Here is a 16,283-nt window from a genome sequence, read left to right on the forward strand (position 1 = left end):
AAGCCTTGAGGGCTTCCCTGGTGGCGCAGTGGTTGGGAGTCCGCCTGCCGATGCAGGGGACATGTGTTTGTGCCCCGGTCCGGGAGGATCCCACATGCTGTGGAGCGGCTGGGCCCATAAGCCATGGCTGCTGAGCCTGTGCGTCCGGAGCCTGTGCTCTGCAACGGGAGAGGCCACGGCAGTGAGAGGCCCGCGTACCGCCAAAAAAAAAAAAAAAGCCTTGAAACAGGAATTCCCTGGCAGTCCAGTGGTTAGGACTCAGTGCTTTCACTGCCGCGGCCCAGGTTTAATCCCTGGTCAGGAAACTAAGATCCCACAAATTGTGTGGTGTGGCAAAAGAAATAAAAATAAAAGGTAGGGGGAAAGACTAAGCACATTAAATAGAGACTTAGATGATAGAAAATATATCCAAGACCCAGCCCAAACCTCTGGAGATGAAAAAGAATATGTCTGAAATGAAAACCACACAGCATACCACCCTGAAAGCACCCAATCTTGTCTGAAAACCACACAGAATGGAATAACAGCAGATTAGACATCACAGAAGAAAAGTTTAGTGAAACTGAAGTCATAGCAATAAAAAACTATTTCAGGATGCAACTAGAGATTATCATACTAAATGAAGTCAGAAAGAGAAAGACAAATACCATATGATATCACTTATATGTGCAATCTAAAATATGGCACAATGAACCTATGTACAAAACAGAAACAGACTCACAGACATAGAGAACAGACTTGTGGTTGCCAAGGCGGGGAGGGGGAGGGAGAGGGATGGATTGGGAGTTTAGGGTTGGTAGATGCAAACTATTACATTAAGAATGGATAAACAACAAGTTTATGTATAGCATAATGTATACTACAGGGAACTATATTCAATATCCTGCGATAAACCATAATGGAAAAGAATAGGAGAAACAGAAAAATCCATAGTTATAGTCAGAAATGTCAACACCCCCTTTCAATAACTGATACAGCAGGAAGACAAAAAAATCAATAAGCATAGAGAAGATTTGAACAACACTACCAACCAATTTGACCTAACTGATATTTACAGAACATTCTGCCCGACAACAGCAGATACACATTCCTTTTAAGTACACAGAGAACATTCACCAAGATAGACCATATTCAAGACCACAAAACAAATCTCAATAAATAGAAAGGGATTTGAATTATGCAAAGAGTATTCTCCAATCACAATGGAATGAAAATAGAAATCAGTAACAGAAAGATACCTGAAAAATTCCCCCAAATGTTTAGAAATCAAATAACACTTCTAAATCACCCATGGTAAAAGAAGAAATCAAGAGAATAAAAATACAACATTTCAAAATTTGTAGGATGCACCTAAAGTAGTATGTAAAGGGAATTTTATAGTAGTAAAGGCCTATGTTAAGAAAACAGAAATGTCTCAAATTATATGTTGTGTTTTTGTTTATACTCAGTTCAAAATATTTTGCAATTTCCCTTGTGATTCTCCTTTGACCCATGGGTTATTTAGAAATGCACTGTTTAATTTCCAAATATTTGTGGATTTCCCAAATTAAGCTTCCACCTTAAAACACTAGGAAAGCCAAATGAAATCCAAAGTAACTCACAAAAAAGAAATACTAAAAATATGAGTAGAAATAAGTGAAACTGAAGACAGGAAAACAGTAAAGAAAAGCAAACCAAAAGTTGGTTCTTTGAGGAGATCCATTAGCCAGACTAATGAGGAAAAAAAGAAAGATATGAATTACTGATATCAGGAAGGAATGAGAGAGGTGACATCACTAGACTAATACTTATTAACTTGTATTAATATACAAATATCAAGAGGATAATAAGTATTGTGAATACCTTTATACCAATATATTAATTCTTGAAATACACGCTACCAAAGCTCACTGAAGAAGAAATAGATAGACCTGAACAGACCTATTAAAGAAACTGAATTTATGATTTAAAAACTTTCCCACAAAGAAAAACTCCAGGCTCAGACAGTATTCACTAATGAATTCTACCGAGCATTTAAAGGAAAAAATCATAATTCTATGCCAACTCTTCCAGAAAACTGAAGAAGAGGGAATACTTCCCAACTCACTTTATGAAGGCCAACATTACTGATACCCAAATCAGATAAAGATGTTACAAGAAAACCACAGAATGGTATCACGGATATAGACATAAAAAGTATCTGTAACATTTTAGTAAATGTTTAGACCAAACAATATATACCTTATGACCAAGTAGGATCTATCTCAGGATAGAAAGTTAGAGACTTCAACATCCTCTTCTTAATAGTTGATAGAATAAGACAGAAAATCAGCAAGGATATAGAAAACTTGAATACCTCAACCAACTAAACATCTATAGAACAGTCCACCCCACACAGGAGAATACACATTCTTTTCAAACAAACATGAAACATTCTCCAGAGACCAGGCTCTAGGCAAATTTTAAAAGGGGACTCAATTTTAAAACACTGTAATCATACAAACTATTCTCTTCAACTACAATATAATTAAATTAGAAATCAGCGCTGGAGAGAAATTTGAAAAACCCACAAATACATACTTAGAAACATTTTTTCCCAAATAACCCATGGTTCAAAGAGGAACCACAGGGAAATTACAAAATATTTTAAACTGAGTGTAAACAAACACAACATGTCAAAATTTCTGTAATGTAGCTAAAGTACTGCTTGGAGACAAATCTATAGCTTTAAATACATATATTTGAAAAGAAAGACCTTAATCCAATAACCCAAGATTCCACTTTAAGAAACTAGAAAATATAGCAAACTAAACACAAAGTAACCAAGGAAGGAAATAAAGTTTAGAGCAGAAATCAGTGAAATAGAAAACAAATAATGAGAAAAAAATTAATAAAAGCCGAATTCACAGAGACAGAAAGTACAATGGTAGTTTCTATGGGCTGGGGGAAGGGGAGAATGGGGAGTTTTTAAATGAGTACAGAGTTCTAATTTTGCAAGATAAAAAGAGTCCTAGAGACGGGTTGTTCAACAATGTGAATGTACTTAACATTACTGAACTCTACACTTAAAAAATGGTTAAGATACAACAAGGACCTACTGTATAGCACTGGGAACTATATTCAATATCTCATAATAACCTATAATGGAAAAGAATCTGAAAAAGAATAGATACATATATATTTGTGTATAACTGAATCACTTTGCTGTACACCTGCAACTAACACAATATTGTGATCAACGACATTTCCATTAAAAATAAATAAATAATAAAGTTTAAAAAATGGTTAGGATAGAAAATTTTGTTATGTATATATTACCACAATTTAAAAAAATCATGTGAAATGAAAGCAATCAGGGACTTCCCTGGTGGCACAGTGGTTAAGAATCCTCCTGCCAATGCAGGGGACACGGGTTCGATCACCAGTCCGGGAAGATCCCACATGCTGCGAAGCAATGAATCCCATGCCCCACAGCTACTGAACCTACACCCTAGAGCCTGCAAGCCACAACTACTGAGCCCACGCACCACAACTACTGAAGCCTGTGCACTCTAGGGCCTGAGTGCCATAACTACTGAGGCCATGTGCTGCAAATACTGAAGCCTGTGCACCTAGAGCCTGTGCTCTGCAACAGAAGCCACTGCAATGAGAAGCCCCGCACACCTCAAGGAAGAGTAGTCCCTGCTCGCCGCAACTAGAGAAAGCCCGCATGCAGCAATGAAGACCCAACACAGCCAAAAATAAAAAAGCAAGCAACCAGCTACAAATGACTACATTTTATAGGATTCCATTTATATAAAATGATTTAATAAAAGCTAATTGTTGATAAAAATAAAATAAAAAAATAAAATGTCTAGTAAAGGCAAATCATAGAGATACAAAGCAGATTAGTGGTTGTCTGGGGCTGTGAGTGGAAACAGGCATTGACTGTAAAAATGCACGAAGGATCTTTCAGGGATGATGGAAATGTTCTAAAACTGGATTGTGGTGATAGGTGCACAACCCTATAAATTTGCTAAAAACCATGAATTATACACTTAAAATGGGTGAATTTTATACTTTATATGCCAATAAAGCTGGTTTTTTTTAAAGCACATAGTCACAAAAGTAATAGAAGAAAATAAAGTAGGAAAGGCCTTGAAGTAAAGGAGGTTTTTTAAACTGACCTGAAATCCAGAAGCCATGAAGAAAAGATGGGTAAATTTGGCTACCCAAAACAAAATAAAAGAGCAAATAACCAAAAAAATCTGACAACTATGCATGGCAAATTATACTATAAGCTAAATCAAAAGACAAACTGGGAGAAAATATTTACAATATATACGACAAAAGACTAATCTTCCTATAAACAGCTCCTAGAAATCAATAACAACAATCCAAAAGGAAAATAGGCAAAGGATTATGAACTGCTAGTTCACAGAAAATGAAATAAAAACAACTCCAAAATCATATGAAAATATGTTCAACCAAACTGATAATGAGGGAAATACAAAGTAAGACTGTCCTGAGATACCACTTTTCATTTATTAGAATGGCAAAAATCTAAGTCTGAAAACACACAATGCTGGCGAGACTATAGGAAAACGTCACTCTCACTTTTTTGTGGGGGTGGGGGAGAACAATGTAAATATATTACCTATTTAAACTATTCATTAAAAACCAGGAAGAGGGGGACCTCCCTGGTGGCGCAGTGGTTAAGAATCCGCCTGCCAATGCAGGGGACATGGGTTCAAGCCCTGGTCCAGGAAGATCCCACAAGCCGTGGAGCAACTAGGCCCATGCATCACAACTACTGAGCCTACGTGCCACAACTACCGAAGCCCACGCACCTAGAGCCCGTGCTGAAGCCACCGCAATGAGAAGCTTGCGCACTGCAACAAAGAGTAGCCCCGGCTCGCCACAACTAGAGAAAGCCTGCATGCAGCAATGAAGACCCAACACAGCCATTAATCAATCAATCAATTAATTAATTAATTTTAAAAAAACGGAAGAGGGAGTCCATGAACTTATTTTAACTACCTTGTCTTTCTGAGTCACTTGACACTTGATTAACTTTCTTCTAACTCCCTCATCCCTTGGTTTCTATGTCACCGACCTCAGACCCTGACCTCTTCTCTGGCATCCCATTAAATACAAGTGTTCTAGCAGTCCAACCTTTGCCCTTTTCTCTTTCCATTCTGCATGCAATCTTGTCTATTCATGGTTTCAATTACAACATATATGCTGATGACACCCAAATCTCTTCTCCATACCAGACCAATTATATCCAATTGGTATGCATATCCAATTACTTACTAAAAATCACCTAGATGTTAAACAGACACCTTAAATTCAACACATCCAGAGCTGAACTCAATCCTTTTCCTCAAATCTCTTCCTCCTCCCACATTCTCTTGGTGATTAGTATCACCATCCACCCAAGTCCTCTAAATTTTATCTCCCCAACATTTGTCACATCCATCCCATTGGCTTTATTTCTATGACTATTGCCTTACTTCACGTCTCATCTCCTCTTACACAGACTACTGAAACAATCTGAGAGTCCTACCTCTAGACTTGTATCCTTCTAATTCATCCACCTATATATAATTATTGTTCGCAAAGTGAAAATAAAATTATTGAGGTGTCTGCTCAGAAACTTCTCTCAGGGCTTCCCTGGTGGCGCAGTGGTTGAGAGTCCGCCTGCCAATGCAGGGGACATGGGTTCGTGCCCCGGTCTGGGAAGATCCCACATGCCGTGGAGCGGCTAGGCCCCTGAGCCATGGCTGCTGAGCCTGCGCTCTGCAGCGCGAGAGGCCACAACAGTGAGAGGCCCGCGTACCGCAAAAAAAAAAAAACAAAACAAATGTCTCTCACTACCTACAGGATAAATTCTGAACCTCCGAGTATACAGGGCCTTCCATGATCTGGCTCTTGCTATCTTCTCCACTCCTATTTCTTGCTACAAGTGATATTCTAGGCTCAAACCATAATTTAGCTTGTAATGCAGAATATCATAGTCCTTAACAATGCTACTACATGTAGCAATAACTGCATAACCAATCAAAACTAAAAGTTACATATTCTTAATAAGTCTAGATGATTAAAATAAAAAGTTAGGTTCCCTGTCTTAGTAAGACAATCATCAGCTTCTAGCAGTTCCAACTTAAGAGACTCATTCCGCGTTTTTGACAGTTTCCTATCCCTGAGGACTCCTATAGCAAGAGAAATAAGACCACCAGAAGCAGTATGCTTTTGGTGGCAGAGCCTACTTGAGGGCTCAATTAGCCCTAGAGCTTTCTATCATAAAGGTCCATGGGGACCTTGATTGGTCCAACATTCACAGAGTAAACATGTTCACTATATTGATGATATCACAGTGACTAGACTGGGTGGTTGAAGCTCATGACCTAGACACCTTGGTAAACACATATGTGGCCAGAGCGTGAGAAATAAATCCCACAGAAATTCCTATCCCCATGAAAATTCTTGGGGTTCAGTGGTCCCAGTCATGTTAAGATATCCCTTCCAAGATGAAGAACAAGTTGCTGCATCTGGTTCCTGTTACTACCAAGAAACTTAAAGCCTAGTGGACCTCTTTGGATTTTGGAGGCAACATATACCTCATTTGGGTGTGCTACTCCAATGTATTGACCTAGTAAACCAATTTTGATCCAGTTTTGAGGAGGGCTGTGCAACAGGTCCAAGCTCCCATCAAGCTGTTCTATCACTTGGACCATAACACCCAGCAGCTCTCATGGTAACTGAAATACCTGTAACAGATGGAGAGCCTCTGGCAGTCCTCTATGGGTGAACAACAGCACAGGTCTTTGAATTTGGGGGCAAAGCTATGCTATCCTTTGGAGAACTATTCTCCTCCTCTGTAACAGCTTCTAGCTAGCTGCTGAATTCTAGAAGAGACTAAACACTAGACCATGGATCACCAAGTTACCATATAACCTGAACTCCTCAGCATGAACTGGATGCTGCCAGATCCACCAAGCCATAAAGTTGGGCATTCACAGCAGTACTCCATCATCCACTGTAAGTAGTATATACAAGATTGGGCTCAAGCAGGTCCTGAAGACACAAGTAAGTTGTATGAGACACAAGTGACTCAGATACTCATGGCTCCTACTCATGCTACATTGCTTCTTCTCTCTCAGCTTACACCTCTCGCCTCATGGGGAGTTCCCTATGCCCAGCTGACTAAAGAAGACTTTAGGCCTGGTGTTTAGATGATGGTTCTACATGAACCATCTAGCACCAACTGAAAGTAGACAGCTGTGCCATGACATCCCCATTCAGGGTTCACCATAAAGGATTATGATGAAGGGAAATCCTCCCATGGGCAGAACATCAAGTGATACAATAATTGTTTGCTTTTCCTGGAAGGAGAGATGGCCACAGGTGTGGATTTACACTGATTCAAGAGTGACCAGCAATTTGGCTGGATGGCCAGGGACTTGGAAGATATATCACTGGAAAGTTAGAGACAAGAGGTTTGCGGAAAAGGTATGTGGATGGAGCTTTCCAAGTAGGTACATAGAATGTGAAGATATTTGTGTCCCACCAAAGAATTACCCCAGCAGAAGAATATCTTAATAATCAGGTGGATAAAATTACCTGTTTTGTGGATGTCAGCGGCCTCTTTCCCTAGCCATCTATGTCTTACCCAATGGACTCATGATCAAAGTGGCTGTAGCTGCCAAGATGAAGGTTAGCAATGTGGACTTTCACTCACCAAGACCAGTTTGGTTCTAGCCAATGATGAGTGCCTAGACTGCCAACTGCAAAGACCAACAATGCCACCATTCCTGATACTGGATCACTTCCAGCATGGAAGGGGCAGCAATTTCTTCTATCTAGAATAGACTCTGTATATGGATCTGTCTTCCTTGTCCTCAGTATTTCTGTCAAAACCACCATTCATGAACTTACAGAATGCCTTATTCCGCATCATGGTATTCCATACAACACTGATTCTGACCAGGGAACTTATAGGTAATTAAAGCACAACAGTGGGCACATGGTCATGAATTTCACTGGTCTTACTGTGTCCTCCATCATCTTAAGTGGCTGGCCTGAAAGAACAGTGGAACAGTAGGCATTATCAATTTATTGTCTCTCAGCACCAAATCCATCCTTCTTTGTGTTACCAGGCTGAGCCTATAAACAAGGGCACCTTTTCCAGTTGGCTCAATGATGTTAGGTTTTATTAATAAAGGGACTGCAGGGCCACAGCAAGGTGATAGAGAGTGGGAGGGGCTTCTCTTCCCATGGAGTGTTTTTATTTCACCCAGTAGCTAGTGGATCTGTGTACTGGAGGTCTCTTATTAGTCACTTCAGAGACCATCACAGACTGACTCCTGCCCACACATACTCTGGCAAATTTCTCAACCTCCCAGCGGGCCACTTCTAAGGTCCAGCTCCAGCTCACTGCTCTGGCAAATGTCATTGCAAGTCCCTGTGACAGCCACACCCTCTCCAAAGAGGTCTACCTCTCCGGTTAAGAAGGGGTGAAGGGGGTTGGAGGGAGGTATTTTGCTAGTTCTTTCTTTGTTCACTCCCTTATCCTAGAAGGTAATAACTGTTTTCTGCATACGCTATTTCTGAACACCTTAAGAGTCCTCTTTTACACATTTTAGTGGTTGAGCATCTTTGCCAGTTAACAATTCTTTGTATTTAATTTTTCCCTGTTCAATTACTGGTGTTGTTTCTATCTTCTGAGTGATACAAATGGCCTTTTGAAGACAGCTACAGTACCAGCCAGACAGCAGCAACACTTTGTTGGGCTGGGATAATGTCTAATGTCCTCCAGTATGTGGTATATGCTCTTAATCAGCAACCAATATCTTCTGTAAGTAGGATTCACTAGTCCAGAATTAAAGGGTGGGAATGGAAGTGACTCCTCCCACTACTAATAATCTGCTAGTGAAATTTCTGCTTCCCAGCCTCATAGTTTTGGCTGCTGGTTTAGAAGTTTTCATTCCTGGGAATTCGCTGGTGGTCCAGTGGTTAGGACTTGGCGCTTTCACTGCCATGGCCCGGATTCAATCCCTGTTCGGGGAATTAAGATCCCACAAGCTGCCCAGCGCAGCCAAAAAACAGAAGTTTTCACTCCTAAAGGAGATTTTCTTCCACCAGGAGACACAGTGGTTCCATTAAACTGGAAGTTGAGTCTGCCCCCTTGCCACTTTGGGATACTCATGCCAGTGAACCAAAATGCAGGGAATGGGGTGGTTATTTACTGGCAAAGGGGATTGACCCTGACCATCAGAGAAAAACAGAGGTTTGTTACTACATAATGAGGGAAGTGAATATATAGGAATATAAAGAATCCTCTGAGGCCTTTCTTAGTACTTCCATGTCTTACAATAAAAGTTAGTGAAAACTATAACAATCCAGTTCAGGCAGGACTCCTCATGACATTACCCTTTAATAATCACGGTTTGGGTAAGGCAAGAAACTATGACCAACTTAGGATCCTGCTGAGAGCAAAAGGAATGTGGAATGGTTAAGAAGAAAGATGACAGCTACAACCATGTAGCCAATTACAGAAACAAAGGAAAGCTGCATATAAGACAGAAGTATAATCTTGCTTTTATGTTTATTTGAAAAGTGAAATATGATTAAAAGAGGTGTGTATAAATGCTGAGTTGACAAAGGGCAGACTATAATAGTTTTGAAAACTACAGTAGTTTTGCCAAATTGGCTTAGCTAGAACTAGGCTTCCCCAAACCCCCCTCCATGTATGGTTCTGAATTAGATTTAGCAAAGAGAAAGCTGCCCAAGACCTAGAAGGTGAAAGAGTAGCAGCAGCTGCTATTATGCTGAAGGTCACTGTGGTTAGACATGGTGAGAGACAGACATTAAAGGCCTGGCAGAATCCAGTTTGTCCTCGCATTCCCCTGCTCCACATCCGGAAACGAGCTGTAGAGGCAACAGCCTTCCACAGACTTCATCTACTCTCCTTTGGTGTGATTCCACTCCATCAGCCAGATGTGGAATCTAGCCCCAGATTCCATGGCAAGCTTCCGTCTACCCACAACAGTGCTACAGAAGAACTGGTGACATTCTGTTTCTGCATCTCTGTTTTAGACTCCTGACTCATCCAGCTTCTCCTACAATTGTATAAAATCTTATTCCTATAATAAATCCCTTAATTCTAAAATATTCATAGTGGTTCTGCTTCCCAGACTAAACCCTGACCGATAAGCCAAATTTTTCAGACAAAGCATTCTATCCCCATGAACATATTCTGTGTTTGGATACTCTACCTCACCTCCCTCCTTGAAGTCAGAAAAGACAACTCTTTTTTTTTTTCTTTTTGTCTGCACTGCATGGCATGCAGGGTCTTAGTTCCCCAACCAGGGTTCCAACCTGTGCCCCCAGCAGTGGAAGCACAAAGTCTTAAACCACTGGACTGCCAGGGAAGCCTCAAAAGACAACTCTTTTGAAGAAGAGTTATGGTCATAATTTCTGCTTAAGTGGAATTTGTCTTTATTGTTGGAGGCTTGTGCCATCTGGCATGAGAATAAATAATCATGCTTGTCTGTATGTCCATGGAGAGAATACTATGGGGGAAAAAAAACCTAAAAAATATGAAGTATCTAAGAACCATAACAAGTAAATGCCTTATCCTTACTATGGCACTGTATTCTAGATTTGCTCAAAGTTATACAGGATGAAGAATGATTTTTGGATGCTCAAGAAGAATATATTCGAGGACAGTAAGCGCAGTTTTTAACATAATTTTACTTGTGATTTCCTTGTGTATGTAACAGAGACTGATGTTTCTACATTGAAACTTGGCAATTTATTACTGAATTTTTATACCCTGCCAGTGATAAAGAGTTTCCTGATCCTAAACAAGACCAGATTAGTTTTCAATAATCAAAAAAAGTAATGGATCTGTCCTCTGTACTGTATATACCTCCTATTCGCAGCACACTTACTCATATTAGGTCCAAGCCTAGGAAGAATCTAGGCTTCTATGTGCTTCACCAGAGGGCCAATTCATTAAAAAAAAAAGTTACCAAAGATATCCGGAATTCAATCAGGTATCACTACAATAGCCATTAAGAGTTAAGTGAACAGGACTTCCCTGGTGGCTCAGTGGTTAAGAATCCGCCTGCCAATGCAGGGGACACAGGTTCGAGCCCTGGTCTGGGAAGATCCCACATGCTGCAGAGCAACTGAGCCCGTGCGCCACAACTACTGAGTCTGCGCTCTAGAGCCACTGAGCCACAACTACTGAAGCCCGCATACCTAGAGCTTATGCTCTGCAACAAGAGAAGCCACTGCAGTGAGAAGCCTGCGCACCACAACAAAGAGAAGCCCCGGCTCGCCACAACTAGAGAAAGCCCGCGTGCAGCAACGAAGACCCAATGCAGCCATAAAAAAATAAATAAATTAATTAATTTTTTTAAAAAAAGAGTTAAGTGAGGGACTTCCCTTGTGGCCCATGGGTAAGACTCCGCACACCCAATGCAGGGGGCCAGGGTTCAATGCCTGGTTGGGGAAGTAGATCCCACATGCATGCCACAGCTAAGAGTCCGCATGCCACAACTAAGACCCTGTGTGCCAAAATGAAGACCCAGCACAGCCAAAATAAAAAATAATAATAAGTAAAAAAAAAAAAAAAGAAGAGTTAAGGGATCCTAAGAGACTGAAAAACATAAAAAGAGGGACTTCCCTGGCGGTCCAGTGGTTAAGACTCAGCGCTTCTACTGCAGGGGGCAGGGGTTTGATCTCTGGTCAGGGAACTAAGATCCCACATGCTGTGAGGCACAGCCAAAATATTAAAAAATAAATAAATAAATAAAAAGAAAGGATCGTGCCAAGTCCTAGGGTCTTCAGATTTACGTAGGAAAACATACAGATAATTAAAATCCAAAGAAATGCAAAATTCAATCAAGTAATGCAAAAGGCCTAAGGAGGAGCTAATAAAGCAAATTCTGTCAAAGTCAGATTAGTCCCATCAGGGCTCAAACATGGATCTAGTCACATGCTGGCCAATATCCTCTGATCATTAAGAATTCTCAGCAAGCAGAGAATTACACATGAAAATAATATAAAAATTACTTGGCATGACATACTTATTTAGTGAATAAGCATCTTTTCACTCCAGGAAAATTCATAATTAAGAACAGAAATGCTTAAAGGAGATTATGTATAGTATTAATACTTTTATGTTAAGGGTACTGTGCATATTTGGTATCTTAAGTTTTTGTAAGTTTTGTAAGTTTTTCTTAAGTTTTGTAAAATTTAAGAGAATTTGGAATATAAAAGTAATAGGTCAGGTTTGTAATTCCAATTTAAAATGTACAATCAATTGTAGATTTATTATTTTAATCAGAAAGCTTACTATTTATACCTTATATTCAAATGTTGAAACATTTAGGAGAACCTAAGCTCCAGATTTATAAAAATTATATAAGTATGCAGTGGTGTTTGTTGAATAATCGATGTTCTTAAAAAGGAACTTCTTTAAATTTATAAGTTAAATTTAACGTTTTTAAGATGTCTGTTTATAAATTAGCCCAAATATTCAAAGGCCCTTAAAAGTGATTGTTAAAATTTGCTAGACCTGGGAATTCCCTGGCGGTCCAATCTGGCGGTCCAGTGGTTAGGACTTGGCGCTTTCACTGCCGAGAGCCCGGGTCCAATTCCTGGTTAGGGAACTAAGATCCCACCAACTGCTAGATTTTAAATAGGATAAGATTTGAAAACTGATTCTGAAAGGTTTAAGAACTTTGTTTTAAAATTTTAGGTTTTACAAATCGAATATTATGTTTTTAAATATAAGAATTCTAAACAGGCTTTTCTGCACACAAAGGTTACCTCAATGGGCATCAAGAAACTAACCTACAACCAGAGGTGTGCTGGAGCCAACCTGCTAAATTTTCAGGAATCTTGCAAGCTGGTTGTTAAACACAGTGTTATTAAAAATTAGTACAATTAAATTACTTAAAAAACAAAGTCAATAAATACTCTAAATCAGTTTCTAACTATTTTACTACATTTTACTATTATCTGTGTTCTTGAGATTATTTTTTAAATTTTACCTGTAAGGTGGAAATTACAGTTGCATGCTACCACATTTCTTCCTAATTCCACATTCAGTGATGTCATGTTAGCAGCTTGAAATCAACCATGTTGGAAGTATTTACCACAGAAACAGGCAAACTACAAATCAGGGTTTCATGGATTAAGAAAAGCCTCAGGAACACTGTGCTCTGACACTACAGTAAAAGAGCCACACTGCAAAGGGGAGAAGACAAATAGAATAGTACATAACAGCTAAAAGGCCTTTAGAGATCACCTAATAGTCTAGGGCGGTCCACAAAGACTCAAATAGTAAAAGGGGAGTTCTGAAGACAGTTAAGTACACAAAGTTTGAATAGAACAATGTTCATATACACAGTGAAATGAAACAGGCAGGAAGAGTAAACTGGGACAAGACTGAAACAGTGAGAAACGGCAGACTGTAAAATGACTGGGACTTACTTCAAATGCCATTCTAAGGGGGTTGGACTTAACCTACAAGGCAATGGGATCTACTGAAGGTTGGAGGGCAGGAGAGAAGACATTAATCTGGCAACAGTGTATTGGATGCCATGAAAGTAGTGAAACACTTTAATTTTGAAAACTGTGAAGGAGACAAAAATAAAAATTACATACCGTAAACAAAAGTCTTGAGTAAGGTCTTAAAAATCAATTAAAACTTACAGCTCAAAAGAATACATACTCTGTGATTCCATTTCTATCAAATGCAAACCAGGGACTTCCCTAGTGGTCCAGTGGCTAAGACTCCACGCTCCCAATGCAGAGGGCCCGGGTTCGGTTCCTAGTCGGGGAACTAGATCCCACATGCCACAACTAAAGATCCCTCATGCTGCAACTAAAGATCCCACATGCCGCAATGAAGATCCCATGTGCAGCAACTAAGACCCAGTGCAGCTAGCTAAATAAATAAAATATTTTTTTAAAAAAAAGCAAACCCATCTATATTGACAAAAAAGCAAATCAGTGGTTGCCAAGTGCTAAAGAAATGAACTACAAAGGGATCTTGTGGGTGACAGAAATGTTCTGTATCTTGATTGTAATGGGTGTATATAATTGTTTGTTTGTTTGTTTTTGGCCACGCCACACAGCTTGTGGGATCTCAGTTCCCAGACCAGGGATCAAACCCAGACCCCACCCAGTGGAAGTGCGGAATCCTAACCACTGGACCACCAGGGAATTCCCCTGGATGGAGTTTACTGTACTAAAGTATTCCTCTATGAACCTGACAGGAAAAAAAAACTACAACTCAAATTAATCAGATATTTGATGAAATTTCTAGTTTCCCTCTTTTCATCTAATTAGCTCTTGGTACCTACAGTCAGTATCAATTTTTCCCCCCAGATATTATGTGCAGGTAAAACCTCATTTCTAACTTTCCCTCATCCCATCCCCATGCTATCCAATCCTTCACATCCCCTCTTAACAATCTCTGGGAGGTTGCTCATTTTCTCCACTTGTATAATGGGAATAACATTATCTACCTCACAGGTATATAAAGCATTTCACACATAGCAAGAGCTCAAAATAGTTACTGTTTTGCCTTAGTCATTATCTACATATTTATGCTCCTTGAAGGCAGAATCTGTCTTATCTATCTTCGCATTTCTCTCATTGTACCTAGCACAGGGTACAATAAACAGTAGGCCCAAAAGAAGAGTTTCTTCAAAGCAATGTCTCTGCACCTAGAAATTCAGATATGGATGGAAAAAAAACACTATACAAGTGAGAATCTGAAACGTTTTGTGCAATTTGGGGAAAAAATGATCAATTATGACTGAAGGAATTAGCAAACATGTCTAAGAAGAGGTCTGAAGGGGAGTAAGGGGAAGTTGTATATCTTCTTCCCTAAATGGTAAATATAAATAGTGCATAATAGAAGTCCAAGAGAAAAACCTTTAATAGTGACATCAAGACAATTCTTAACAGCAAAACACTGTAAAAAGGTCCGAGGCAAGCAAAAGTGGGCTCCACAGACACACTTGGTGTAGAAGACAAAAAGGAGCAACTTTTCCCAATGACTAAATAATTACAACAGTATTCCCAGTACCATTTGGAATATGATCTGTAAGTTCAAGACGGAGTAAGATTTAAGGACAAAATCAGGAGATGGAAGTTTCAGGATCCCGGTACCACTAATACTGGGAGGTATACCCGAGGATCCTGAGGTATACCTTAATGCTAAGCGGACTCAAGGACAAGGGGAGTAAACGTTTCAACTCTGAACTCGGAGGTGGTTCAAGGAAGTCAGGACAGCCCGCTGAGACCCAGCTGTACTAGAAGGGTTGTAACGGGCTCAAAGTAGCCAAACGGCTTTTGTGGGGCCTTACAACCGCCTTCCCGAGCATCCCAGAGTAGCGGTGAACTGCTAAACCTAGCTACTGGAATCCATCGGAAGTCGCTGCTACTGGAGAAATCACGAGTTTGCCGCCTTACTAAGCCTAAAACAATAAGCAACCCCAACTCCCACTTACAAAGAGCCCTACGGTTTCCACTTGCTTCCCTGCCACACAGGGGGCAATGGAACGTGAAGATCAGGCTTCCCGCTCCGCCCCTAGAAGGCCCCGTATAAGCCAGCGGCTAAAAATATGGGGCGGATAAAGCTACCTCTGGACACAGACCCCACAAAGAGATGGAAATCCAGGCGTCAGACCCGCTCCGGCCCTCACACTGGGGCCCAGAGGTCCGCGGGGCACCGCAGTGGCAGCGTCGAAGGGAACAGTGGGAGGTAAACCTCACCTGCCGCTTGTTCATCCGCCGCACATCGTCCAAAAAATCTAGAGACAGCATGGCGGGGCCGGCGAGGGGACACGGGCAGAAGAAACGGCGAGATGTGACCGGCAGGAGGAACGGCTGGCGCACGGTCCAAGATCTCACTGGACAGAACCTCAGGGTGCCCGCACTTCCGCTTCCGGGGCGGGACCGGGGCGGGACCGGCGCGGCTCCGCCCCTTCGCCGGGGCGAGCAGACAAAGGGTCTCGCGACCGTCCTAATCCAGCCTCCTCGCCTGACCTCGCTGTAGGAGGGCTCTCGTACCCCTAACCTCGTCTGCTGAGAAGAGAATGAAGCCCACTTCCCGCTCTCAGCCGCGTGGCCCCACACGGAGGCCGCCACTAGGGGTTAGATAGGAGGCCGCCCTGCAACTTCCAGGAGGCGGGCCCTGGTGCACGCCTGGCCAATAGGGAAACGTGTTTCTGGAGTCTGAGGGCAGAAAAGGCCCCTGAGCGGCCAGCGCGGGGCCCCTGAGCGGCCCCGGT

General features: G+C 41.1%; 1 protein-coding gene across 6 annotated transcripts in view; it reads right to left on the reverse strand.

The window, feature by feature from the left end:
• SEC11A (SEC11 homolog A, signal peptidase complex subunit) overlaps positions 1-15,940 on the reverse strand; it is a 51,253-nt gene extending 35,313 nt beyond the window's left edge. The window contains exons 1-2 of one of the 6 annotated variants that reach the window (XM_067697585.1): positions 15,766-15,919; positions 6,911-7,038 (exon numbers count right to left, since the gene is read on the reverse strand). In XM_067697585.1, the coding sequence (XP_067553686.1) occupies positions 6,911-6,997 (87 nt within the window). In that variant the 5' untranslated portion in view covers positions 6,998-7,038; positions 15,766-15,919. Of the gene's footprint in view, positions 1-6,910; positions 7,039-15,765 lie in introns of those variants that run through there. The other 5 variants (XM_067697631.1, XM_067697603.1, XM_067697620.1 and 2 more) reach the window with 5 other exon arrangements.
• Positions 15,941-16,283: the final 343 nt, after the last annotated feature.

The sequence above is a fragment of the Pseudorca crassidens genome, chromosome 1, assembly GCF_039906515.1.
Source record: "Pseudorca crassidens isolate mPseCra1 chromosome 1, mPseCra1.hap1, whole genome shotgun sequence".
NCBI lineage: Eukaryota > Metazoa > Chordata > Mammalia > Artiodactyla > Delphinidae > Pseudorca > Pseudorca crassidens.